The sequence below is a fragment of the Myotis myotis genome, unplaced genomic scaffold (assembly GCF_014108235.1).
Source record: "Myotis myotis isolate mMyoMyo1 unplaced genomic scaffold, mMyoMyo1.p scaffold_m19_p_43, whole genome shotgun sequence".
NCBI classification, from domain to species: domain Eukaryota; kingdom Metazoa; phylum Chordata; class Mammalia; order Chiroptera; family Vespertilionidae; genus Myotis; species Myotis myotis.
Genome location: NW_023416350.1, coordinates 554,319 through 580,086, shown reverse-complemented (window position 1 = coordinate 580,086; position 25,768 = coordinate 554,319). Strand labels below are relative to the sequence as shown.

The 25,768-nt window shown below is 52.0% G+C and overlaps 1 protein-coding gene and 1 non-coding gene across 2 annotated transcripts in view; both read right to left on the bottom strand.

The window, feature by feature from the left end:
- Nucleotides 1-1,552: 1,552 nt before the first annotated feature.
- The window catches only part of LOC118655210 (F-box-like/WD repeat-containing protein TBL1X), a 34,071-nt gene continuing 9,855 nt past the window's right edge, over nucleotides 1,553-25,768 (bottom strand). Inside the window, exons 2-12 of the mRNA XM_036306746.1 lie at nucleotides 18,109-18,250; nucleotides 17,476-17,617; nucleotides 15,663-15,726; nucleotides 15,447-15,544; nucleotides 12,449-12,509; nucleotides 10,012-10,133; nucleotides 8,682-8,756; nucleotides 8,248-8,375; nucleotides 6,255-6,420; nucleotides 4,671-4,772; nucleotides 1,553-4,136 (exon numbers count right to left, since the gene is read on the bottom strand). Of these exons, the coding sequence (XP_036162639.1) occupies nucleotides 4,110-4,136; nucleotides 4,671-4,772; nucleotides 6,255-6,420; nucleotides 8,248-8,375; nucleotides 8,682-8,756; nucleotides 10,012-10,133; nucleotides 12,449-12,509; nucleotides 15,447-15,544; nucleotides 15,663-15,726; nucleotides 17,476-17,617; nucleotides 18,109-18,250 (1,127 nt within the window). The 3' untranslated portion in view covers nucleotides 1,553-4,109. The remainder of the gene's footprint in view (nucleotides 4,137-4,670; nucleotides 4,773-6,254; nucleotides 6,421-8,247; nucleotides 8,376-8,681; nucleotides 8,757-10,011; nucleotides 10,134-12,448; nucleotides 12,510-15,446; nucleotides 15,545-15,662; nucleotides 15,727-17,475; nucleotides 17,618-18,108; nucleotides 18,251-25,768) is intronic.
- Nucleotides 17,679-17,807, bottom strand: LOC118655239. Its single transcript, XR_004967227.1, has one exon. It is a non-coding gene; the product is annotated as a small nucleolar RNA SNORA42/SNORA80 family (small nucleolar RNA).

Below are 25,768 nucleotides of genomic sequence, written 5' to 3'. Positions count from 1 at the left end.
ATTTTTCGTTGTTGTTAATTCACATCAGAGGATATTTTTCCATTAATTTTTAGATTTGAAGGGGCGGGGGCAGAGAGAGAGACATTGATGTGACAGAGACACATCAATTGATTGCCTCCCACATGTGCCCTGATAGCCGGGGAGTGAACCTGCAACCCTGGTATGTGCCCTTAACTGGGAATCAAACCGGAGACCCTTTGTTGCGGGGGCTGATGCTCTAACCACCGAGCCACACGGGCCAGACCTGTAAGTGGCTTTTGAGTGAGGACAATGATTGCTACTCAGTGCCCCCATTTTCCAGAACAGGAACTTCAGGTTTCTGGGCAGTCCTGCCCCGGAGCTCCCCAGCCCCCCTGCAGGTGGAGCCCGCCCTCCTGCCTTGCTTACTCTCCAAGAGGATGAGATGCTTCAGAGAAAAAGGAGCCAGACTGGGGGAGACCATCTGACCACATTCCGAGCTTTTTGCAGAGGCACGGCCCTGCTCCCCCCTTGCTCCCCTCCCAGGCAGCTCACAAAGTGATGCCCAGGTTCCCTGCACAGTAACCAACAGCCAGCCCCGCAGGCGTGAACACGAAGGACATCCCCATCTCCTTCACGGACAGCGCAGCGATGTGGGCAGTGAACCAAAAACTCTCCGTTCAGTGAGTGGACACGTTCCACCAACACGTCCATGAAGCCGAGCTCAGTGGGTAAAGGGAACGTGTTGAAGTCACTGCAGAGAAGGGTCCCGTTACCTGAGGGGGTCTGTGTCCCCATCCACTTCCCAGGGAAGCCGTTCCGTTACAGCATCATCGCTGAAGCCCTGAGTCCCACCACACAGCCCCCCTCCCTCACCTCCACCCCAGGCGCTGAACTGAGCTCTGCTCCCCGCCCGTATTCACTACAGCGTCCTGCTGGGTCTGCTGTGCTTTTGCAGGAGGGCTGGGCTGCTGGGAACCGCTCCCCAAACCCACCCCGTGGGGGCCGGGGCTAAAGAGAAGGAAGGAAGCGGGCTGCACCCGACAACCCGGGACCACAGAGGCAGGGAGGGCCCAGCCTCAGCTTTGCCCCCACGCAGGGCCGAGTTGCACGAGGAGGAAAATGTCACCGTGACCGCTTTGTGCCTCAGTGTCCCGGATACAACCGCCTCCCTGACACAGGCAGGGGCATTCGTTAACTAGCAAAGTCACGCCACGCCTGCCGGGGACTAAAGCGCATGGATGGCAACACCCGGCCCACGGGGCACACGGCAGTGGAGCTGCTCAGCGGGCGTGGGTAGCGGTGCACACTCAGGGCCAGCGCCCCGATTTCTGCAAACGACCCCCGTTCATCCCGGAACCCACGCTCCCACAGCCCCCGGGACAGCAGGACATCACTCACTCCTGATGGGAGAGCCTGCATTTTCGAACACGCCCCTGAGAACAGCAGCCTCATAGCCCCCGACGGCCCGGGATTGGCCAGCAGCGGGCCCGGGGGAGGCTCCCTCCTGTGGGGAGAACGCGCGTGTCTACGCATCGGGGTGTCGCGGGCCCCAGTGGGCGAGCGGGACGAAGAAAGCACACCCACCACGTTCTCTCGCATCAAAATAGAGCCATTTATTCAAGAGCCCGAATAGGACCCGTTGATCCTATCCTAGCAAATGGGCTGCGAAGTGCCAGGTGGTTCTTGGCCAGAGCGTGGGGTGCGGGTGGGCGGACAGATCGGGAGGCGCTGGCGGGAACCACGCGCACGGCTGGCACATCTGATGGACAAACACACCCAGAAGCCAGAGTCCAAAACCCAGGGGAGGGGCGGAGGAACGCGTCTGCGTTTGACAAGCGACACGACTTGGAAAAAAAGGAACAGGTTTCAAGAGGAAAATAAGCAGAGCGAAGTAGGCCTTCCGTGGGACAAAGCGCACCGCACCGGACAGAAGGAAACCCCAGTCCCCGGCATGCGGTGCGCGGCCCTCGCCTCCCGGGCCGGGCCAGCCTGCTCAGACCAAGGCCACGTCTGGTCACTAACACGTAGGCGTTACATTAAGCGCTGTAAGGAGGCAAACAGTGCCGGGACACGGCCCCACTTTCCAGGGACAAGGGTTCCCGGCGGCCCTGGGCGGCGATGCTCTGCAGAGAAGCGCAGGTTCCTGTCGGGGGAGCGGTCAGGCGGTGTCCGAACCTCCGCACCCTGTGCCCCAAACCTAATGATTTCTCAGGGCGGAAATGCTCAACGTGGTCCGGGTGTCGGCTGCCCTCAAAGATGAGTGTGGTGACTTCCTAGACTTCGCGCTTGGCAACAGCCCAAATTAAACACCCAACTCGGAAAAGCACTTTGGGGCCTTCTCTGGCTCAGACTCAAGGAAGTCACGGATCCACGGGGCCTGGCGATGTTGTCGCAGATCCAGCACAGTCCAGGCCTCTCAGATGCACTCACCTGCCCGGCACCGCCCCTGAATAGCAGCATCCTGTCTCATCTCCTAGCTGGGACACAGTGGCTGAACCTGCCCAGGACGCCCTGCCCGCCAGGCCGCCTTCCTGTCCCTGCTCTGCCCCTGCTGCTCTCCTGCTCTGGCCCCGGGAGAGTGAGGGCCCTTCTCCCACTGCTACTTTCAAAACCAGGTCAGCATCGCGCTGACAGTGCAAAGGCCACCTCATCCAATGAAAGGAGATTCCCGTGGAAACGCAAACTCGTTTAATTTAAAAATAGTAAAAAAGGTTCATTATTAAAAAAAGAAAACCTAGTCTCTTGGCGCAGAAAGAAGAGATGGAGACAGCGGAGGTGATGGGTGACACTCTACCCTTAGTCCACCTTGCGGGTGCAGGGGCCTCCCTGCCCGTTCACTTCTGTCCCTGCCCGCCAGGGGTCAGCCGTGCCAAGCCTGCCCAGCAGCACTGGGGCAGTGGCCGACCGTGAAGGAGGTGCCACCAACAGGCCACACGGCAAAGCAGTCTGCTTCTATGGCTTCCTCAGTACCGGCTGGTTTGGGACGGGCTCCTGGGGTCACAGTGCACCCTTCTTCAGTTCCCTCCCAGGGCTACAGAGGGGACTCCTGGGGAGATCCCACGTTGTTCCCCAGCCAAGAGCGGGACTTCTCCCTCCGCCGAGGAAATCCCGCTAGTCCCGGGTCTGCGCCTCCACTCCCCCTCCCGCCCCCCCTGCCCTGCAACGGGAACAGCTCCCTAGAATATTTTAAAATATGAAACCACACAAAGCTATCTCTGTCTGATGGCTATTTTAGGATTTTAAAATTGCTTTAACATAAAAATATTTCCCCCCCAAAAATACTCTGGGCTCTCCTTAAGTCATTTTTCTTTCCTCCTGTAAAAAGTCACCCTGCCCTGCCTTCCTACATAAAGCACTTATTTTGCGCCAAAAGTGCCCTCAAGACCTAGGATCTGAAACAACTATGATAAAGGGGAGCAGGGGAGGGAGAGGGGGAGAGGGGAGGGGCAAGAAAGCTGTCCTGCAAAGATTTTGTCGTGTCCCCAAGGCCGCATCAACAGCAAATCAAGACACGCTGAATGGAGAAAGAAGGTGGTGGGACAGGCAATGAGGAAGGGGAACAGGCCCCATCATGGACGGAAGGCCCAGTCGACAGGATTCCAACCGACAGAAAAGCCACCTGACAAAGAAGGTTGTGTGAAACGGGGGCGCCGGGATCACAAGCCCCGCATTTCAGCGGCACAGGCTGGGCTTTGAACATTCTTGGCGAGGGCGACGGGAGTGTCCGAATTGTTAGGGCAACAGGCAGCACGCGGGCAGAGCTCTCCCACCCCCTTTCGGTTATTGCAGCCTTTTTCGCTTCTCTTCTCTTTTGCCACAGCTTTTTTCCCCTCCAGTCTCAGCCCTCAGAGCCTGTCTGGGTGGGAACCAAACTGGGACCATCCCGCTGGAGGCGTCACGCTTTCCCAACAGATGTCCCTGTGGAAACCACTCTCCCACCTCTGATACAATTGTGTGTGTTTGAAACTTTTTGACAAGAACTAGGAAAGATAAAGGCGCCCAGGGCCCAGGAGGAGCTGACTTCAAAGTCCACGCCCACACGCCACGCCCGTGCAGTTTGGAGCCCACAGGATGCCCCCCCACCCCCACCCACCCCACGCGAACTGCTGGTGGGTTAGAATTCTCTTCTCTTTCCTGCAACACTCCGTTTACTTTCGCAGATCTAACACACACACCTGCAAGGAAACAGAGAGCCCGTTACCTTCAAACACACAGAACCCAGGTTGGCAAATTACACGGCCCATGAACCAAATCAGGCCCACCCACTATGCTTTATAAATAAAGTTTTATTGGCACACAGTCCGGAACATTCAGAGAAGCTATGCTACACCTGAGGGGCCGAGCCTCTGACCAACCGGGAAGTAACGCAGAGGCAGTGGCCACGGGCAGGTGTCACAGCCCAGATGCCTAGAGGCAGGGCCCATGACAACTCAAGCCTGTGCTCATGGCCTCTGGGAACATGTGGGGGCTACAGGACACTCGGCCAGCCCTCCCACCACCCCCGCCCCACAGAGTCACAGGGCCCCGGGACCCAGGAGACCTATGGAATGCAGGTCATACCTTTATCAGCAGAGGGTCAGGCTAGGGGCACAAATGTGGGGCTGAGGCAGGAGCAAGGTTCTCAGCCTCTGCCCTGAGTATCAGCTGCCTGGGGTTTCCCCTTTCGGCCCCACACCCTCCTCCCCCCAGCAAACCCTGGTGCTGCTTACAGAGCCATCGGACGCGCTGGCGCCCACTTTGTCCCCTTGGGCGTTCCAGCAGACCTCGAAGATGCTGCCAGTGCCTCGGTAGCTGTGGACGAGCCTCCCACTCTGCAAAGCAAAGCAGCGGTCAGGAGCTAAGGGGGTGGGACCTGGGGGGGAGCAAGCCCACAATCTATCTACAGCCACCGCCCATAGCTATGACACACACTGACCACCAGGGGGCAGACGCTCAACACAGGAGCGGCCCAGCGAGTGCCCTCTCCCACTCCAGGACCCCTTGGGGGATGTTGGACTGCAGGTTTTGGCCTGATCCCCGCAGGCCAGGCTGAGGGACCCCGTGCGCCGGCGCCGGGCCTCTAGTATTATATACATACTTATATTTAGAACCTGCCCAGGGCGCCCTGCCCGCCAGGCCGCCTTCTCGTCCCTGCTCTGCCCCTGCTGCTCTCCTGCTCTGCCCCCGGGAGAGTGAGGGCCCTTCTCCCACTTCTACTTTCAAAACCAGGCATCCTCTCACTGAGGATCAAAGAGGTTTGTGATTTATAAAACAGGAGTGACATAATTTGATGAGTTTTTGGCAATACCTAATGCCATTTTTCTATGATGTCATTTTACAAATCCACCCATCACTGCTTCTATGAAGAGGGACTCTCGCACAGTATTGCTGGATGCACGTTTTCCACCTGGCCTATCTGGGCTGTGAGGCCTGGCAGCAGGCTGGTTCCGCCTGGGGCCCACCCTCATCTCTCCCTCTCTAAGAGGATGCAGCCCATCGGAGGCAGATTCTGGAAGCCTGAGGTCTCAGTGGACCTCCATGGACCCCGTGCCAGTTCACCTGCTTCATGTACTACCAACCCTTCCCACAAGGGGGCATGGACTCAATTAAAATGCACCTCAATTTCAACCCAGCCACAGGGAAGCTGGAAGGCAGACTGGGTTAGAAGGGGAGAGGGGAGGCCATTTAATCCACCCTAAAGTCACACAAATTGGATCACTGGCTGTTTGCAATGGCTCCGACCATTTCTCTTCCATCAGCTAGAGAACCGAGAGGTGACTCCCCAACATAACACTCCCTGCTCTAACTCCCACCCACTTCCACTCTTTATATTCAGAATCTGTTGTCCTCAGGTGCAGCCAGCGATACCCATGGCTACATTTACTCAAATGCTGTCTCCTTTTAGTTCTGCCAATAGCACAACCCAATACCAACATACCCTTTCCCACAGAAACATAAACTATTTTCATTAGAAAAATCAAAATGGCACAACAAAGCAAACAGATATGCCTTTGTACCCTCCCATATGCTACACGATGGGGAGTGGCTGGCCCCGCCCCTTTAGCTGGGCCCCCGGAAAGTGCAAATGGAATGACACCTGTCGCCTCAATCTTAGTACCTCGAGGGCAGCATCTCTGGAGACAAGAGGACTGGGTTACGGTTGTTTGAGATGACGGCTGGTACCCCAGAAAAGGATGAGGCAGGCAGAGGGTTTCATGCCAGGGACTTAGAAGCGACTCAGCACAAACTCCCCAGCGACCATTTTGAGCCTGGGTCACTGAAATTTGACTTGGGTGAAAGGAATCGGGGATTACCTGAGTGTTCCAGATGTGCACACACTTGTCAAAGGAGCCGCTGGCCAGGTACTTGCCGTCGGGGCTGAAAGCGACACTGTAGACAGGCTCCTGGTGTTTGGTGAGCGTGTGGATGCACACGCCACGCTCCACGTCCCACAGCCGGACGGTGGAATCGAACGAAGCGCTAGGAAAAGGGAGGAAACATCACCATAGACACGGGGATCTTCTATTTCTCTAATATGTACATCTATCATCTGTGGTTTTCCTTTCACAGCTTTTACATTTCCAGAGACAGTAACAGGTACGCTTCATCACGGCTAAGTGTGACTCAGATACATCGACAACAAGGCCATTGTTATAAAGCAATTCCTTTCTTCTTTTTTTGGATGGTTATTGGGGAAACATTGATTTCATGTTCATTTGTTTCTGCATTTCCTATAGACACAGACGATAAATATGTCTATAGAATATTTACTACATTTCCTTAAATGCAGTAAATTTAAAATACAACATTTAGTTCAGCTGGTGTGGCTCAGTGGTTGGGCATCAACCTATGAACCAGGAGGTCACAGTTCGATTCCTGGTCAGGGCACATGCCTGGGTTATGGGCTCGATGCCCAGTGATTGGCATGCAAAAGGCAGCCAATCAATGGTTCTCTCTCATCATTGATGTTTCTATCTCTCCCTCTACCTTCCTCTCTGAAGTCAATTTTAAAAAATGAAAAATCAAAAACACAACACAACATTTATGGTTACCAACCAAAATATTTGGAAAAATGGCAAATTAAGGGAACACAAGTTTTAGTGCAATGGGAGTTAAAATATAATCACATGCAAATATGGCATCATATTCCGAGAGCTGCAAGTTTTCTTTTCAAACGTAAAAGAAAAACACATACAAGAGCTGCTATTTGGTGTTCTCTCTCTCTGAACGGGGACTCACTGGCATTGCCTGTCCCCTTCATACTTGGCTGAAAGGACAGTGGGCCTCTCAGCTGATGCAGGAATTCCTTCCTTCCCTGTTTTCTAAGAAGCGGCCTTGGGTCGAGCACTTTCAGCAACAAGGATCCTTGCTGCTGTGAGACTGACCGGCCTGTGCCATGCGGCAGAGATGGGGAGTCCCTCCGTATCCACGAGCTGTGCCACCTGCCACCTGTCCCCGACCACCCCTGCTCTGCAGTGGCAGAAGCCCACCACTGCTTCCTGGGACCCGGACGTTCCTCCCCAGCGTTGTCTTCTCCAGCGGGACACACCCCTCGCTGTGTGCACCTGGATCCCCATCCTGAAGGAGGCCGGCATATCCTGCCCAGAATCTCTTCAGCTTCTTTTTCTAGGCGTTCTTATTAAACACAGGACCTGGATGGAGTCCGTGAGCACTGGGCCGAGACAGTTCTGTGCAGTGCAGCCTGAGGCGATGTGGTTCTGGGCTGCCCATCGCGGCCACGTGCCCTCTCCCCAATTCTGGGAAGAATCTGCTGCTTGGGGGTAGGGGGGTGCACTATATATATGGCTCGGTCAGCCCTGGCTAGGGTGGGGGAGCCCTTTACTGCCACTCAGAATTCACGCCACCGAGTTGGACCGAGTAAACCAAGGTCGCAGTGCACTCCGCTTCCTTTGTCTGTCGTAATGAAAACCTTCACAAAGCCACATGCTGGAAGCCTGGACACGTAATCCACCCTCCCACCAGCCCGGTGGTGACAGGGATCCGCACCGACTCGGGCGTCACTGCATAGCTCAGGCGTCACTGCACAGCGCTGTTTCGTGGGCCCTGTCCAGGGGAGCTACTCTTTGTACAGTTTGGAAGGACGGGAACTCATTCACAACACACTTTAGCAAATAACGTTTACTGGCCACATTCCTATTCCCTGCGGGTTCAAGTAACATCTACTGGCCACAACTTTTACAAAATAACTTTTCTGTTCCCTCTGATATAATAACTGTTACAGCCACGGGGAGCAAGGTTGCTTTTGGGAGCCGCGTGGGACTGGGTTGTGGGCCGTCCCCCTCTTACCTTGCGAGCATGATGTTGGCGTTCGGGTTGCTGGTGGCGGGCCCGGTCGGACTCCACTTTATGGTGTAGACCTCTTTGCTGTGAGCCTGCAGGTCATGGACGCATGTGTCCTGCTTCATGCTCCAGATCTAGAGAACACATCGGGCAGAATGTGAGCAGGTGCTCTTTCTCCAGCCAGGAACGGCTCAGCACCGTCACTCTGTGAGCGTGCCTCAGGTTTGGGGCCCTGGGGAAGCTCACTGAGGGGGGTCGCTGCCCAGACAGAGGGGTGGGAGAATCCTGGGGGCACCAGCAGCAGCAGGAGCAATGGGGCAAACTTCTAGCAGCGGGAAGAGTGTTCGTTACAAAATCATCACCCAGAGCAGCCGTGACCATAAGACCCGCACTCAGTTGAGGGGCTGCCTGGGATCAAACAGCCCATCCTTCCACGTTACCTTTAATGTACTGTCATCCGAGCAGGACGCCAACAACATTCTAGAGGGATTCCACTTGATGGCATTAACCTCATTCTGAAAGAGAGCAAAGGATTTTACCAAGAAATAAAGGCCTGTGAGTAGGTACCACAACCGTCCAGCGGGGTGGGGTAGGGGGGCACTCCATCATCTCTGCAGACTATTCAGTTACCCTGGGTATGGAAGACCAGTCCAGGACCCACACATTTCCCTCTGTTTCTTACTCTGCCTTTCATTTATGTAAAAAGCAAGGCCACATACCATGCAAAGCCGTCACCCACATCCACAACGCTAAGAAAAAAATCGCAACTGCATTTACATCCAATAAGCACAGCACAGAAAACCAATACGACCAGTTGTTTTGAGATTGACATTGAAGATCACTTTCACCCTGGCCAGTGTTTCCTAGTGGTTATAGCACCAGCTTGTGCACCGAAGGGTGTCCGGTTCGATTCCCAGTCAGGGCACACACCTGGGTTGCAGGTTGATTCCCAGTCCTGGTCGAGGTGCATGCAGGAGGCAACCAATGGATGTGTCTCTCTCACATCAATGTTTCTCTCTCTTTTGCTCCCTCCCTCCCTTCACTCTCTCTAAAAACCAATGTCGACATTTTCCATCAAATTCAAGAAAACTGGCTATTTTTATTTCTCTTCAGGTTCATTAGCCTTATTTCTGCAACCTCAATCGGCTGTTAAACCCACATATTAAAATTTCATTTCAGACACTGAACCTCTCAGCTGTCAGATTTCCATTTCACTGCTTTTTTAAAAATAATAGTTTTCTTTTCTCTGCTGACATTCCCCATCTATTCACTCATGACGAGCACCCTTTCCTTTATGTCCTCACACATTTGTCTAATAGCTATTTTAAGTACTTCCTTCAAAATCCAACATCTGGTTCATCTCAGGGTCTGTGTTTTCTCCACGGCCTGGCCATACCTGGGTTAATGCAACCACCTGAGATACTACAACAGCCCAAGCAGCACAGGGCTGCAGGCACAGCATCTTTTTTATTAACCCCACCCCCAAGAACACAGTGAGGTGAGAGCCATGGTGGTATCAGAGATTTGAGTATGAGAGAGAAGGAGGAAAAAATAAATTCAAAAAGCAGTTGACAAAACTGCTTAAAGAAATGTCAGCGGTATTTTAATAGGGTCTAGGAAATAACGCTGCAAACATGTCCCTGTCCTTTAAAAATTCAAGGGGTAAGTCGGCCGTCACAGCATCTTTTAACCCGAGGCACAAAGGAGACGGCGCCCACCGCCCAGCACGTTCCCGTGGACGCGAGTCCCGTCGTCAGGCCTGGCACTTACTGTGTGTCCTTGGAAGGTTCTGACGGGGCGGTCGCAGCCGAGTCTGCAGACGTGAATGCACTTGTCTGTGCTACAGGAGGCAAAGGTCGTGTTGTTCTGCCAGTCCACATCGAGAACGGGGGCTGTGGGCGGGAACAGAGGGAGGATGTGTGGATCCTATGTCCTAACGGTAAATATCACGTTACATGCATTCTAACACACGTAGGCTGGGCTCCCGAGCTGTCTGCCTTTGGAGAGGTGCCCACTTACTGGTGGGGAGACACATTCTGTAACACATTCAGCACCGTCCGCGCCATCAGTGGTGTGAGATGAAAGCAACACCAACGATAAAACTCACCAGTGGCTATAAAAGATGTATGTGGTGTGGCCTGAAAACTATGAGGACAGGCACCCAAGGCATCCCGCGTCTCTTCACTCTGTGACTGCCTCCATCGCTGCTGGTGTTCTGGACTGAGTAGCAGACGTTGTGTCTGTGCTCTGACACCGTGGTGACACGCCCCTGCTGGGACCTTCCCTCCTAGTCCACCCCTCCAGGACCCACGCCCCCTGCTGGAGCCCGCGCCACACACCGAGATGTGCCGGGCCATCTGGGGCAGTCCTTGGGCTCAGCCCTCCCGTTTAGCCATCACCGGGCACCCCAAACTACCTATCAGGAAAGACACTCTGCCCCCTTGTCAACATCCGCTCAGGGACACATGACACAACAGTGCACGCTCAGCCCACACATTCAGTGTCCCTCTTCAAGGAAGACATTGCCCATGACGGGGCACCTGTCCCTCACGCTGGTGTCCCCAGACAGGCCACTCCTGCTGGAGGTGCGCAGCTATCTTTGTTTTAAGTTAAGAGGCTGCCCCTCACGGAAGAATTGAGTCCCACAGAGCAAGAGGGATCAGGTGGAAACCTGGACTCTCTGGACCCCGGGCTGCCCCACGTGGCCTGCTGTGGCCACAACACAAAACAGATGTGGTTAGGCCACAGCGGTGGCTGCAAGGCTCTATGGGAAAGACTGCCCACCTCAGGGCTGACACTGCTCTCTTGGCCCACGTCTGGGGACCTGGATTTCTGGAAGGTTCCCACTATTCCATAAACTGATGAGAGCAGCTTTTGTGCCCAAACTGCAAACAACGTAGTTTATGCCAGCTTCCTTCCAGGAGTCTGCCATCTGGGTACGAGCAGGCAGGCAGTGCCCGCAGGACCAGCCCCCAGTGAACATCCTGCACACCGAGTCTGCAGGGAGCTTCCCTGGAGGAGGCCCTGCCGCGTGGCCGGTCGCACCTGGATTCTGGGGACGGGGCCCGCCCTTGGTCCACAGAAGACCACCGCAAGTGCTGCATTTCGCCCTGTGACCTTTTCCCTTGTGGCCAATTTCGCTGTGTCCTTTCACTGTGATAAACCTGAGCCGTGACTTGCCGGATCTGGGGGGTCTCAGGGACTCCCAACAGAGCCCCCCTGGACTGGCAGGAGAAAGGAGGCCACTCTGGTCCAGGTATTGGTTCCCTGTGGTGTTTTTAACATTTTGATGTTGGGGAATCTGTACCTTATAAGCCTAAGAACAATGCTCACCATGATTACAGCTAAATTCCATGGACACATTCCTCAGAGTATTCAAGATTACCTCCCGGGACATTTCACAGGGACTCTGTGCTATTGTTTCCAAACTAGTGGCCTGGTGCACGAATTCATGCACATTGAAAGGAAATTAATTAGAAGAAATATTTTAATATCACTATTCGCCCTTTCTCTATAATAGAAGTGGAAACACACGTGTGCGATTGGTGCCAGTGAGAGCATTATATGTATCCTGCATGCACGAGTCAACTTAGCCTTTTATAGATATAGAACAAACTTGCTTAATTAGACCTGCTTTCTGATGCAGCTAAACTTTTTCCAGCCCAATGAAGCACCCCCACTTCTCTTTCAGGTTATTGTCAGCAACACAGCAGTAAATATCAACACGAAGCACATTATTATTGTAGATCACACAGGGAGAACAAAGGGTAAATATTTAACTGCAGCAGTGTTTTTGACTACATTCTGCACAGTGAGAAACCTGAAGTCATTTTCAAGGTTCCCCATTTCTTACTTCTTTTCAGTCGGGTCAAGTTTCTAAGCTTTCTAAATCTCCATTTTCTGGCTAATGAAAAGAAAATAGGATTCCACCGGGTCTCCTATCTACCTACTCCAGGACTTCTATGAGGATCAAATGGGATGAGGCACGGGAAAATGCTTCACAGACATTTGGTTACAGTGTAAAGTGTTTCCACCTGGCTATAAAGCAAGTCCTGTTCCTGGGCTGAAGAAACTGCAAGGAGGCCAGTCGTTGCTAGGGAGAGGAAGCCGGGCGTTGCTATGTGACGTCATTACCCGGATGGGGAAGGACACTTAGCACATTAGCCTTTTATATATATAGATCACAAAACAAAAACAGAAGACTCACCAGAATGAAACAGAAACTGCTGTTTGGCTTCTCCTGTGTGGGCATCCCAAATTATTGCTGTCTGTACTCCGCAAACAAAAAGGAAACATTAGTGATTGTTCCTCTGGCCAAGTTTTCTCTCGGAAAATTTATCACACAAGATGAGGCAGTGAGCCCCGCCTCCTTTCACGCCAGCCCTGCCCAGTAAACACAGAATGTGAGCCACACGGGGAATTTTGTTTTGTAGAAAGCGTTCTAAAAAAAGAAAAAAACTGTTAAAACTACCTTTCCTTTTTTTCTTTTTTAGGGCCGTGACTCAAATATGAACCAAGGTTGCTGCGGCCATAAAACTTTTTAACAACACGTTTTATTTCACTCCAGTATTGCCGAAATATTGTTTCAACATGCGTTCAGTATGTATCTGTTAGTGAGATCGTTGGCAGTCCTTTTTGCCTAGGTCTGTGGAGCCCAGTGCTTTATACGTAACAATCTCGAGAGCCATGTGTGTTGTTGGCAACTCCACAAAACGCAGCAGCCACAACTGATAATTAGGAAACTACAAAAATTGGTGGGGATCCCCTCTCTCCCATCACAAGTTGAAAACTCATAATAAAGCTTATCTAAGTATCTTTCTGGCACTTTTCCGAATGAGGAGCTGAAGAAGAAATGGGCATTTCCGAAAATTGTCCTGTGCATTGGTCACGCCCTGAACTGGGGATAGTAGGCAGAGCAGAGCCATGCTGGCCTGTAAGGGGAGAAAGACCGTTTCCCTGGAAAACAAACAGGAATCCTTATGAACCTCCTGATGCTGGGAAGACAGGGAAGCACTGGAGGCAGCTCAGGGACACCACTGGGATTATGTCTTCATCAACTCACTCAATTGGAACCAGTGCACCTCCCTGTCACTGACAATAAAGCTCTTGTTGAAAGTAGAACCAATTATAAGTAGTGTGGATTGTAGAAATGTTCAGAGGAAATACTCAGAGCAGTGAGTGCCTCTGAAACCTGACTCTCCACATTTTGGATCAGCTCTAGATCAGTGAACACCTTTTATTCATTTATTTGGTGGGCCTAACACTTTCACTCACAAACAAATCAGGTGCTGCAGAGAATACATAAACTCGCAAATCTGATGCCATTTCGCACACTACATCAGTCATTTTGGAGTTGATGTCTACATTAAAATACCCTGGGCAAAAAAGAAATTTATTTTCTAAAACAGCAAGTACTGTTAAGGCTCTGAAATAGCCCCTTCGGGTTAAGCTTCCACTGAAGGTCAATGCTAGCATTCTCAGAAATTACACTTCCTCCTTGGGTATTGCTTTCTGAACATTATTATCTCCGCCGTGGCTGGCCAATAAAGGCAGACGGCGCATGGCCCAAAGACTGACAGAATTTCAAATGTGCACTTTCACTGACCAAATAGCTCATCACAATACAACATCAGAAATCTTTAGAATATTCAAATAAACCCTTTTGAGCATTTTGATCTACTATAGTGTTACTTCATCATTTGGAATCCCTAAAGCTATGCTTAGATTTGATAACTAAATCATTATCTAAATTTGATCCCAAATTGTGTATTATTAAAAGTGCTTGTAAAAACAAACAAACAAACAAAACAAATAGCTTATCTCCTGGTAGTGAACACTGATCATCAGGTAGAAAATCAGAAATGAATACAAAAAAAGTAGCCCTGAGTCGGTAAGGAGGTGAGGATGCAAAGCACTGGCTAGAATTCCGTGAAAGGGCAGAAACTACTGTCTGGACCCAGGGCTTGCCTTCCAACCTATGTCCACTCCACACCAGTTCACCCCTAGGCAAGTCCACAAGGCTCTCTGAGGCCTGAGGTCCATGCTCTGTGTGCCCATCTCCCATCCTGGAGCACCAAATGGGCCAACAGTAATGACCAGCCACATACAAGACACAGTGGTATGTAGGTAACATCTGAATTAGGGCCCCTCAGCAAAAATTCGATGGTAGTTTCCAGAGAGCCTCTATGTGGTGTGCCAACCATAGCATTTCAGCTTTTTATATTAGACCAGAGGCCTGGTGCATGAAATTCGTGCACTCTGGAGGGGGTCCCTCAGCCTGGATTGAGAGAGGGCGCAGGCCAGGCCGAGGTTCCCCACTGGTGCATGATCGGGGCCAGGGAGGGATGCAGGAGATTGGCCAGCCGGGGAGGGACCGTGGTGGTCAGTGCATGTCATAGCGAGTAGTTGGGCAGCCTTAGCATATCATTAGCATATTACGCTTTGATTGGTTCAACGGCCAACCGGCTGACCGGACACTTAGCATATTAGGCTTTTATTATATAGGATATGAGGATGCCAAGTTGGAACAAAGGGTTTACTGGCTTAAGAGAGAGAGAGAGACAGAGAGACAGAGAGACAGAGAGAGAGAGACACAGACAGACAGACACACACAGAGAATGCACAATTCAGTGACCTAGAGGGTCATACTCGAGTGTGGAGTTCAGCAAAGTTATTTTTGCCAAGGGCCAGATGGTCAATATTTTGGGCTTTGAGGCTGTCACTGAACTGTGCACCTCAATTGAATGGGGATGTTTTGCACAAACATCTGTGGAGCGTGTGACAAAGACATGACAGGCGGCCGGCCAGCATGGCTCAGTGGTTGAATGTCAACCTTGAACCAGGAGGTTACGATTTGATTCCCGGTCAGGGCACATGTCTGAGTTGCGGGCTCAATCCCCAGTAGGGGTTGTGCAGGAGGCAGTCAATCGATGATTCTCTTTCATTATTGATGTTTCTATCTCTCCTCACCCTTCCTCTCTTACACCAATAAAAACTTTTTAAAAATATTTTAAATAAAAGAGATGACGGGCTATCAATGAACATCAAGGTCACAGCCAGGAAAACCAACAAGCACCACACAAGCTGCCTTGATGTCTTCAGGGGAAGCAGAAAGCCTCAGGATTCACAGAGACCATGATGCTACCTGGAGACTCAACACCAATAAGCATCTACAGTTCAGAGATGCATTGTAAGAGAGTACTCACTTTGTCCACACCAGCGCTCACAATGTAATTCCCCTTTTTGTTCCATTTCAAGGCAAAGATGGGGCCTCTGCGTTGGCCTAAGGTTCTGGCCAGATTACCTGTGTGTAAGTAAACAAACAGCAAACACGCTGACTTCAAGGCCACAGCCCAGTCACGAAGTGACTCCACACCAAAGCAGCTCTCCCCCAACCCCAACCCGAGGGCGGCAGGACTCACCGTCTTCCATCCAGATTCTTGCAAAACCATCGTAGGAACCTGTTGCTAACAGCGTCCCATCGCTCTGTGGGCCAGAAAGAAACAGCTTAGCAGTGGCAGTTCTGACGAAGCGAAGAAAACCTCTCACCCCAGGGCTAGGTCATTCTGGCATCAATAATCGGTCCCTAGCCCGGCCGGTGTGGCTCAGGGGTTGAGTGTTGACCTATGAACCCGGAGGTCATGGTTCGATTTCCAGTCAGGGCGCATGCCTGGGTTGAGGACTCAATCCTCAGTAGGGGGCGTGCAAGAGGCAGCCGATCAATGACTCTCTCTCATTATTGATGTTTCTCTCTCTCCCTCTCCCTTCCTCTCTGAAGTCAATAAAAATATATTTTTTAAAAAATCAGTCCCCAGTTAAGAGACTCACCAGCCCCATTTAACTACTCATCTCACACACCTCATAAATCGGCGATTCTCAACCTGTGGGTCGCGACCCCTTTGGGGGCCGAACGACCCTTTCACAGGGGTCGCCTAAGACCATCGGAAAACACATATATAATTACATATTGTTTTTGTGATTAATCACTATGCTTTAATTATGTTCAATTTGTAACAATGAAATTGGGGGTCACCACAACATGAGGAACTGTATTAAAGGTTCGCGTCATTAGGAAGGTTGAGAACCACTGTCTTAAATGAATATGTAAGGCAGTGCTTCTCAACCGTCTGGCCCTTTAAATACAGTTCCTCATGTTGTGACCCAACCATAAAATTATTTTCGTTGCTACTTCATAACTGTAATGTTGCTACTGTTATGAATCGTAATGTAAATATCTGATATGCAGGATGGTCTTAGGCGACCCCTGTGAAAGGATTGTTCGACCACCAAAGGGTTGTTCGACCCACAGGTTGAGAACCGGTGAGGTAAGGTGTTACAGCTGAGGAGAAGAGGGGCAAGTAAAATCTGTTGCAACCATTCACCCAATGACATAATTAAAAAGACCATATAAAAGCCCTGGCTGGTGTTTCTCAGGGGTTAGAGCATCGGCCTGAGCACCAAAAGGTCTCAGGTTCGATTCCCGGTCAAGGACACGTACCTGGGTTGCAGGTTTGATGCCCAGACCCGGTCAGGAGGCGTTCAGAGGGCAACCAATGAATGTGTCTCTCTCACATCGATGTTTTTCTCTCCCTCCTTCCCCTCCAATCTCTCCAAAAAATCGATGGGAAAATAGCCTCAGGTGAGGATTAACAACAACAAATACCAGGCCAACAGATATGACACGTTGGAGACTTTAGTGAGCCTTGAACATCGTGTAGGAAAGGACAGAGTTTGTGACAAAATGACAGAGTTTGCATAAACACTTCAAAGAGCCAGAGAGAATGGCAAGGGAAGGTGTAGAGAGCTGTGTCCCACCTGTCAATTGAAATACCAAGGCGGAGCCCTGGCCAGTGTGGCTCAGTTGGTGGGAGCATCGTCTTCTACACCAAAAGGTTGTGGGTCCAATTCCCAGTCAGGGCACACGCCCAGGTTGTCCCCATCAGCAACCAATCGGTGTTTCTCTCTCACATCAATATTTCTCCCCCTCTCTCTCCCTTCCTCTCTCTCTAAAATCAATAAATATCCTCAGGTGAGGATTAAAAAGAATTGTTTAAAAGAAATACCAAGATGGACAGTCACGTTTCCTTGGCTGCTCGAAGACGTGGGCTAGTGCTGGGAGTGAGTGGTCACTGAGGACGCAGCTAGCCATCTGCCCGACACAACCTGGCACCAGCACCCCTGGGCCCCACGCGGCAGCCCTGATGTGCAAGCCTCTGGGAGGCACTTGGTGCTTACGTTCCAGTCCAGCGAGGTCACGTCTCTGTTACTGGGCACGTCCTGCCCCCTTTCTCGGATACAGTGCCGCAGCACGAGCTGGGTGGACGCTCCATTGCTGCTTCCGTTCAGGTTCCAGATCCGCGCAGTCGAATCTGTGGACCTGCAGAAGGAAAGGCGCTGCAGTCAGCTTTCAGCTCGCTGACGGGTTTTCTCCTTTTTCCCACCTTGCAACCCGCTTCAGCGCCCACAGCAGAGGAGCAGAGGCAGGCGACGGTTCCAGGCCAGTCTGCTCTGGCATGGGCACCAGGAGAGACCCGGGGGACAGGCCTGGCATAAATCCAAAGCCATGCATGCGAACTGCTTTCTCTTTTCTCACTGGGTTCTCTCCGCATTATCTTTGCTGCACTAATTTTAAATGCCAGCATTAGTCCCCACCCCAGGGGGAAAAAAATGGCACGAGGACTTCTCTACAATTTGACCACAATTGGAGGTACCCAAGCGAGGGCAGCACGGGTGCCCAGGCCTCAGTCTGCACACTTGGGAAGGTGCCCCAGGCAGGTGAGAGGGAGTGAGCTCCATGAGGCGGGATTGCAGTGCACAGCCAGCAGCTCGGACCCTGGCCCTGGAGCACCTCCAGGAGGGCGCCCTTACCCAGAGGCCAGGAGGTCGCTGACGGGGCTCCAGGCACAGATGAAGACCTCGGACTCATGGCCCCGCAGGACCCTGGCTTTGTTGGGTGGGACCTCGACGTCCCCGTCTACTTCTGTTGTCTCCACTGGTTCCGAATGACTTTCTGTGGGAGGAAACAGAAGCCACGTGGTGAGCAACGCAGGAGAACAGTATCCCTGGGCATTTCGCTTTCACACTCAGCCTTTCTGCATAAGATCACCTCTGAGAAGTACAGCTAAACCACGGCTTGTGTTACTTAGCAAATGTGTCATGTTTATTTGCTAAGTACAAGGAGGGGCAAAAGTAGGTTTCCAGTAGTGAATATGCAAAACTTTATTCTCTTATGATTATTTAATAATAGAGGCTTGGTGCACAAAAATTTGTGCGATGGGGGGGGGGCGGGGGAGGGGGGTCCCTCAGCCCGGCCTGTGCCCTCTCGCAGTCTGGGACCCTTCGGGAGATAACGACCTGCTGGCTTAGGCTTGCTCCTGGGTGGCAGAGGGCAGGCCCAATCCCTAGGTGCAGCCCCTGGTCGGGCTCAGAGCAGGGCTGATTGGGGAGTTGGGGCACCGCCCCCTGTCATGCACAGAGCAGGGCGGATCGGAAGGTTGCGATGCCACCCTCAGTCACGCTCAGGGTAGGGCCGATTGGGGGATTGGGGCACCGCCCCCTGTCACACTCAAGGCAGGGTCGATGGGGAGGTTGCAGCGCCACCCCCTGTCATGCACAGAGCAGGGCCAATCAGTGGGTTGGGGCGCTGCCCCGGCACTCACAGAGCAGGGCCGATCAGGGGGGTTGGGGCTCCGTACCCTGTCACGCACAGAGCAGGGCCCATCAGGGGGGTTGGGGCTCCGTACCCTGTCACGCACAGAGCAGGGCCCATCAGGGGGTTGGGGAGCTCCCCCCTGTCACGCACAGGGTAGGGCCCATCAGGGGGTTGAGGAGCTCCCCCCTGCCACTCAGAGAGTAGGGCCAATAGGGGAGTTGGCACACCGCCCCCCGTCACACACAGAGCAGGGCGGATCAGGGGGTTGGGGCGCCGCCACTGTCACACTCAGGGCAGGGCCGATGGGGAGGTTATGGCTCTACCCCATCACACACAGAGCAGGGCCCGTGGGTGGGGGTGGGAGTGGGGGGTTGGGGCACTGCACCCTGTCACACACAGAGCAGGGCCAATCAGAGGGTTGTGGCCCCGCCCCCTGTCACACACAGAGCCGCAGGGTGGTCAGGGGGTTTGGGCGCTGCCCCCTGTCACGCTGATCCCGGTGCTGGGAGGCATATTAACCTTTTACTATATAGGATAGAGGCCTGGTGCACGGGTGGGGGCCGGCTGGTTTGCCCTGAAGGGTGTCCTGGATCAGGGTGGGGGTCCCCACTGGGATGCCTGGCCAGCCTGGATGAGGGGATGATGGCTGTTTGCAGCTGGTCACACACCCTTCAGGGTGGGGGTCCCCACTGGGGTGCCTGGCCAGCCTGGGTGAGGGGCTGAGGGCTGTTTTCAGGCTGGCAGGTGACGGAAGCTCCCAACTGCTCCTTTTTTTCTTTTTTTTTTTATTCTGGGCCAGCTTTAGCTCTGGCTCCAGCTCTGAGGCCTCTGCTGCTGAAAGCAGGTATCTGGTTTGTTTGGGTTCTATAATCGAAACACTGTATCAACTCCAGCTCTGAGATCCCAGCTGGCTGAAAGCAGGTTTCTGGGGTTTTTTTAAGCTTCTATATTTGTAACAATGTTTCAAACTGCAAGCTCAGAGGCCGGCAAGGCAGGCGGGGAACGTTGGTTTCCTCCATCACTGAAGCAAGCAACCCTCATGTTCGCTTCAAGCTGCCTGGCTGCCGGCCGCCATCTTGGCTGGCAGTTAATTTGCATATCGCCCTGATTAGCCAATGGGAAGGGTAGCGGGCCAGCGGCTAATTACCATGTTTCTCTTTTATTAGATAGGATTGTATGATTTTCCATAGGAACTGTAGCTTACTTTTGTCCCACCCTATACGTTATGTTGACTCCAAGTTGGACAGAGGAATAAAAAGAGTTATCTATTCTCCATAAGTAGGTCCAGGCTAATGTCTAACAGCCACGGGAAGGATCACGAGCAGACAGGGACGACATCATTCAGAAAGAAATGTAACTCTGGACCCCGGTCTGGCCGCAGCCTGCCTGGCAGCAGCATGGAGCCGAGGGCAGACAGGTGCAGGCCTCGGGACGATAGTGACCTGGAAAACGGCCAACTGAGTCCCAGGAGGAGCTGCTGCTTGGAGTGTGGGAACTCATCCACAGGCACTCATGCAATGCACACCGTCTGTCTCGAGACATGGTGTGCTTCAAGGGACAGCCATGTCTGTGTAGCCATGTTTCACTATTTTCTTAATATTTAAAAGAAATCTGTGTAATTTTAAAGTTTGGGCCCTGGCCAGGTAGCTGAGTTGGTTACAGCATCATCCCAACACACCAAGGTTAGGGGTTCAATCCCCGGTCAGGGCACACACAAGAATCAAGCAATGACTGCATAAATGAGTGGAACAACAAACTGCTGTATCTCTCTCCCTAAAATAAATCAATCACAAAAACTTCAAAAAGTTTGCAAACTTCCTATCCCGGCAGACATACAGATATCTCAAAGCTCACCAAGTACAAGTGCATTTCGGTGAAGGAAGACTCAAAAAAGAACGTCGTCAGTTTTCTGTTTGATTTTGAAACCCAAGGGCTGTACCTCACATGAGGAGCAGCCACTGAACGACCTGAGGTCCAGGCTACCCATGTTCCTCTTCTTGCTCCACCCAGCATTTCGGATCTTGTGCACCTGACTATGGAGCCACTGGTGGGAAGCCTTTCCATTTTATTAGACAGATGGCCTTTGCACCGTCCTACTGCGGTACAATTGCTCCATTGCCTGCCCGGGCAGCCCACTCCACGCTGGAGCCGACTTGTTAGCCGGAGAGAGATGTGAAGAATTCACTGGCCTGCGCCTGCGCACAATAACCTGCCATGGGCTGGGCTGCGGCTGCAGCCTCATCTGAGGTGGCTGGCCAGCTGTAGGTGAGGAGACCACGGGGTGAGGTGTCAACACCATGGTCAACTCAGTCCTCAGGGACAGTGTGGCTGCAGGGCTGATCTAGTGGAGCAAATTCTAACCAAGGGAGAACATTCACATCTGCAGAGGACATGTGCACACTTGTACACACACACACACACACATTACACACATATACATGCACACCCACAGATGCACACATTCACGTGCATAATATACATGCACACATACGCATTCACAAACAGATGCACACATACAAACTTACACACACGTAGCCAGGGCTATTGCTTCTCCATTTAAATCGTAAGCTTGGTTTCACGATTGCTACCAGAACCAAAGCAAAGTAAAAACAAAATTGACTTTCTACAACCCTCCCTCTTTCTGAGAATAGTAACTCCTATTTGATGACGTTTTCAAGACATTCTATACAATTTTACACAAATTGAAGGCATGGCTACAAAAATAAAAATTTTATTGCTTATGAAGACAATTCATATACAATCTTAAGACGGCAAAGAATAACAAGAAATTTTTGAGAACATGGAAAAGATTTATTCGATTACACAACAGGTTTTTATTCTCTGGTGCAGTTAATTTGCCAACAGCCACTTACCTGGAATGGTTATTAATCTGTGCAAAATTAGGCAGCTGACTCACTGGATGAGTTACAGTTTTGTGGTGATTAACACATATATATTGGGCTACAGCTTGGGGCTGAATTACAAGGCCAAGTCTGGCCTTCAATGCTATTGTAACTGGGTCCCCAAAACTGTTTAGCATTCACCCTGTCTCCTTTAGAAGCACTTAGGACAGAGCACAGAAAACACACAGGAGCAAAGCAAGCCATGTGTTGTCAGGATCTGCTGGGGAGAACAGATGCCCTGGGGAGGGAGACACCAGGTGCATCTAGACAGCACCTGCCCACTGTCTAAATGCACCTGGGCAGAGAGAGATCCAGGTATGCCCTGGACACACCTGTTACCTCCATGGAACTTTCTGGAGGCGTCGCCCACATGTAGGAGCTGGGGCTCCCATCCCTACTCAGCCCTGAACTCCACTGGGCGGGATGGGAGTGGTGGCAGCACCTGCAGCTACACCTCGTTCAGGTGCTATCTGCAGCATCCTCCATGCAAACACCAGGTGGAACCTCCTGAGACTCCGGGGTACCACTCAGAGACCTTGACTTCATCGCATCAGCAGCCCAAGGCCCTTCTGCTGCCAGAGAGACCCCTGCCATCAAGTCCTGCTTAAAAACAGCCCAGGGCCCCTGGTGCCCTTGGAGCAAGGCTGGGTTCCTGCCCGACTGCCCACCGAGATCTCCTCGCCTTCCTCTAACTTGCAGGAAAGCGGCTCCCTAGACACAGACTTTCTGCCCAGGCTGTCTGCCTGTGGGCAGGCCCGGCACCAACACAAATGGATCCCTGCACGGTTCTTGTGGGGACAGGGTCTGTGAGGGGCCTTCCTGGTCCGCCTCCTCTCAGCAAGGTCTGGGCAATTCAAGAATAAGGCTGGGCCCAGCCAGTGTGGCTCAGTGGTCGACTGTTGACCTATGAACCAGGAGGTCATGCCTGGGTTGCAGGATGATCCCCAGTGTGGGATGTGTTTCTATCTCTCTGTCCCTCTCCCTTCCTCTCTGAAGTCAATAAAAATATATATTAAATATAAAGGAATAAGGCTGAACACCTCGATCCATTTCCTTTGATCCTATGAGCCATAACTCACATTCCATACACCTCACCATTTGCAGCGCACAGCTCAGTGGTTTTCAGTATACCCAGCGCTGTGCAACCGTCACCAGTACCTAATGCCAGGACATGTCATTGCCCCAAAAGAAGCCCGTGCGCATTAGGAGATTCTTCCCAGTCCCTCGCCCCAGCCCCTGGCAACCGCCAATTTGCTCTTCGTCCCAATGCACTGGCCTACACTGGACATGTGATATCCACGGGATCCTACAGCACGTTCTGACCTGTTTTCATTTCAAGCACTAAACACACACTAGCAAAAGCACTGGTGTGCGGTCACAGCAGGAGGGTGCAATTTACATTCCAGAAACTCTTGCTTCAAAAGGTGTTAGAGGTCATCACCTTCTGGGACCAGGGGCTCCGGGGGGAGTTCATCACAAGGCAGCGGAAGGCCATTGTGCCCCAAACTCCTGCATTCACCCCTCCTCGCTACCCATCCACTCAGGCCAGGCTGCAGTTGGACAAGTTCCCTGCCGCCTCCCCACCTCCTCTACCGGTCCAGAGAAGTGTTTCTTTAGAAACTGGTTCTTACTTCATGTGCACAAGACCATGTGACCTCCTTGTTAACATTCCAATTCCGGGGCCACAACCGTGACTGAGAGGGTCTGCACTGTTCCTTCTGATGTGAACGGCGGGAGGCCTTGGCTCTTGACAGTAGTTCTCAAACCGGAACCATTGAATTCACCTGGACCATTCCCCACCACCTGGACCATTCCCCACCAACTCCCAGTCTGGGGTTCAGTAGTTCGAGGGGGGCCCAAGAGCTTGCACTTCTAGTAAGTTCCCCATGATATTCAGGCTGCCAGTCTGGGAACGAGGATTTGGCCTGCGGGCAGCCATCCCATCCCCAGCCAGCGGCCAAATCCTGCCCGCTGCCTGCTCTTGTCCATGAGATTTTAGGGCACACGGCCCTGCGTGCACAGTCTCTGTGGCTATTTCCATGCTGTAAGAGTGGAGGAGAGAATTGGGCACACAAAGCCAAACACATTCACTTTCTGGCCCTTTGTAGAAAAAGTGTGACCACGAGTTTATAGAAAACCACCCAAATATTAGAAATATCCTGAGCTTGTCTATTGTCAGGTTGAAATTTCTGGTTCTCCCTTGGATTTCAGAGAATTGGGGGGATGTAATTTTATAAAATCCCAACAGACCTGATACAAAATCAATTGTGGCGAGAACAATGAATGTCAACAGAAAACGTTCAGCCCTGGCTGGTTGGCCTGCAGACTGAAGGGTCCTGGGTTTGATGCCAGTCAGGGGCATGTACCTCACTTGCAGGCTCGATCCCAGGCCCTGGTTGGGCACGGTGCGGGAGGCAACAAATTGATGTCTCTCTCTCCCATCGATGTTTCTCTCTGCCTCTCCCCCTCCCTGCCACTCTCTCTAATAATCAATGGAAAAATAACCTGAGGATTAACAAAAAAAGAAAACGTTCATAAACTCTGCAGTGCTATGTGAAGATGGTATCAAACCCCTACCACCCTGCAAAGGTCAAGTTTACTGAGTGCACCCCCTGTAGCCTGGGTTCATGAAACAGAACCAGAGGATTCAAGACACACACGTCCCTTTTTGCTGGAAGCTGTTACTGGAAAGAGGAAAGAGAAAGGGAAGGGAGGGGGCGGGATAGGAGCTCACTTCCCAGGGGGCAATGCCTTGCTAAACTGTTACTGCCCTTGGCCAGGACAGCCCTGCGGGGCATCCTACCCTAGAATCACACTGCAGTGGGGCAAAGGGCATCTCCGATGATGCCCACAGAAAGGAGTTCCACAATGCACCGGGAGGAAGGGACAATGTTGTCCTCCCTGGAGGGTCTGTCCACAGCGTCCATGCAATCAGCATGCATGACAGCTTCCCCTGAGGACGGGCAGTGTGTGCAGTCCCCCCTTTTGGCAAAGGTCCACCCTCATCGGCAAAGTGGGACACTAACCGAGTCCGCTTCCCAGGCATGTTGGAGCACCCCATGCTCACGCTGAGCGAGCAGCAGCAGCAGCTTTAGACACTGTTACTACAACCCGAAGGTCGGAGACGATGCTGGGCACCGGGACACGTGTCCAGGGTGTTCTGAGCGCCCAGGTGAGCCCACACTTGTCCGAACAGGGCCCCGTTCCCATTCCCTAGGTATCGTTAAGACAAAAATCCCCTGAGCCCTGACTGGCGTGGCTCGGTTGGGCGACATTCCATGCACCAAAAGGTTGCCAGTTCAATCCCCGTCAAAGGCACGCACCCATGTTGCAAGCTCGATCCCTGGTAGGGAGCATGCAGGAGGCAGCTGATCGATGTTCTGCTCTCACATCTATGTTTCTCTCTCCCTCTCCTATCCTCTCTAAAATCAATAAACTATTCTTAAGATAAAATAAATACCCCCGTTGCCCTAACTGGTTTGACTCAATGGATACAGCGTCGGCCTGTGGACTCAAGGGTCCCAGGTTCGATTCCGGTCTAGGGCATGTACCTTGGTTGCAGGCACATCCCCAGTAGGGAGTGTGCAGGAGGCAGCTGATCGATATTTCTCTCTCATCGATATTTCTAACTCTCTATCCCTCTCCCTTCCTCTCTGTAAAAAATCAATAAAATATATTTTAAAAAAATACCCCCATGAGTTTTTTAAATTGTTCATTTGCAGATTTTAAGATTTTAAAGTTATTGGTTTTAATTTTATTTAGACAGGCTCTAAGCTAGAATGACCAACCCTACTGTCTGATTTATGATGGGTACGATGCCCCGTGCTCTGGCGCTACAGGTACCTTGCTTGCGTGAGTGTATGACAAAGTTCAAGGAAAATACCCAAGAGAACTGAAAACCTGTGTCCTGTGCACATGGGAGTGTCCACGGCAGCACTATTCCTAATGGTCAAAAGTGAAACAAGCAGATGTC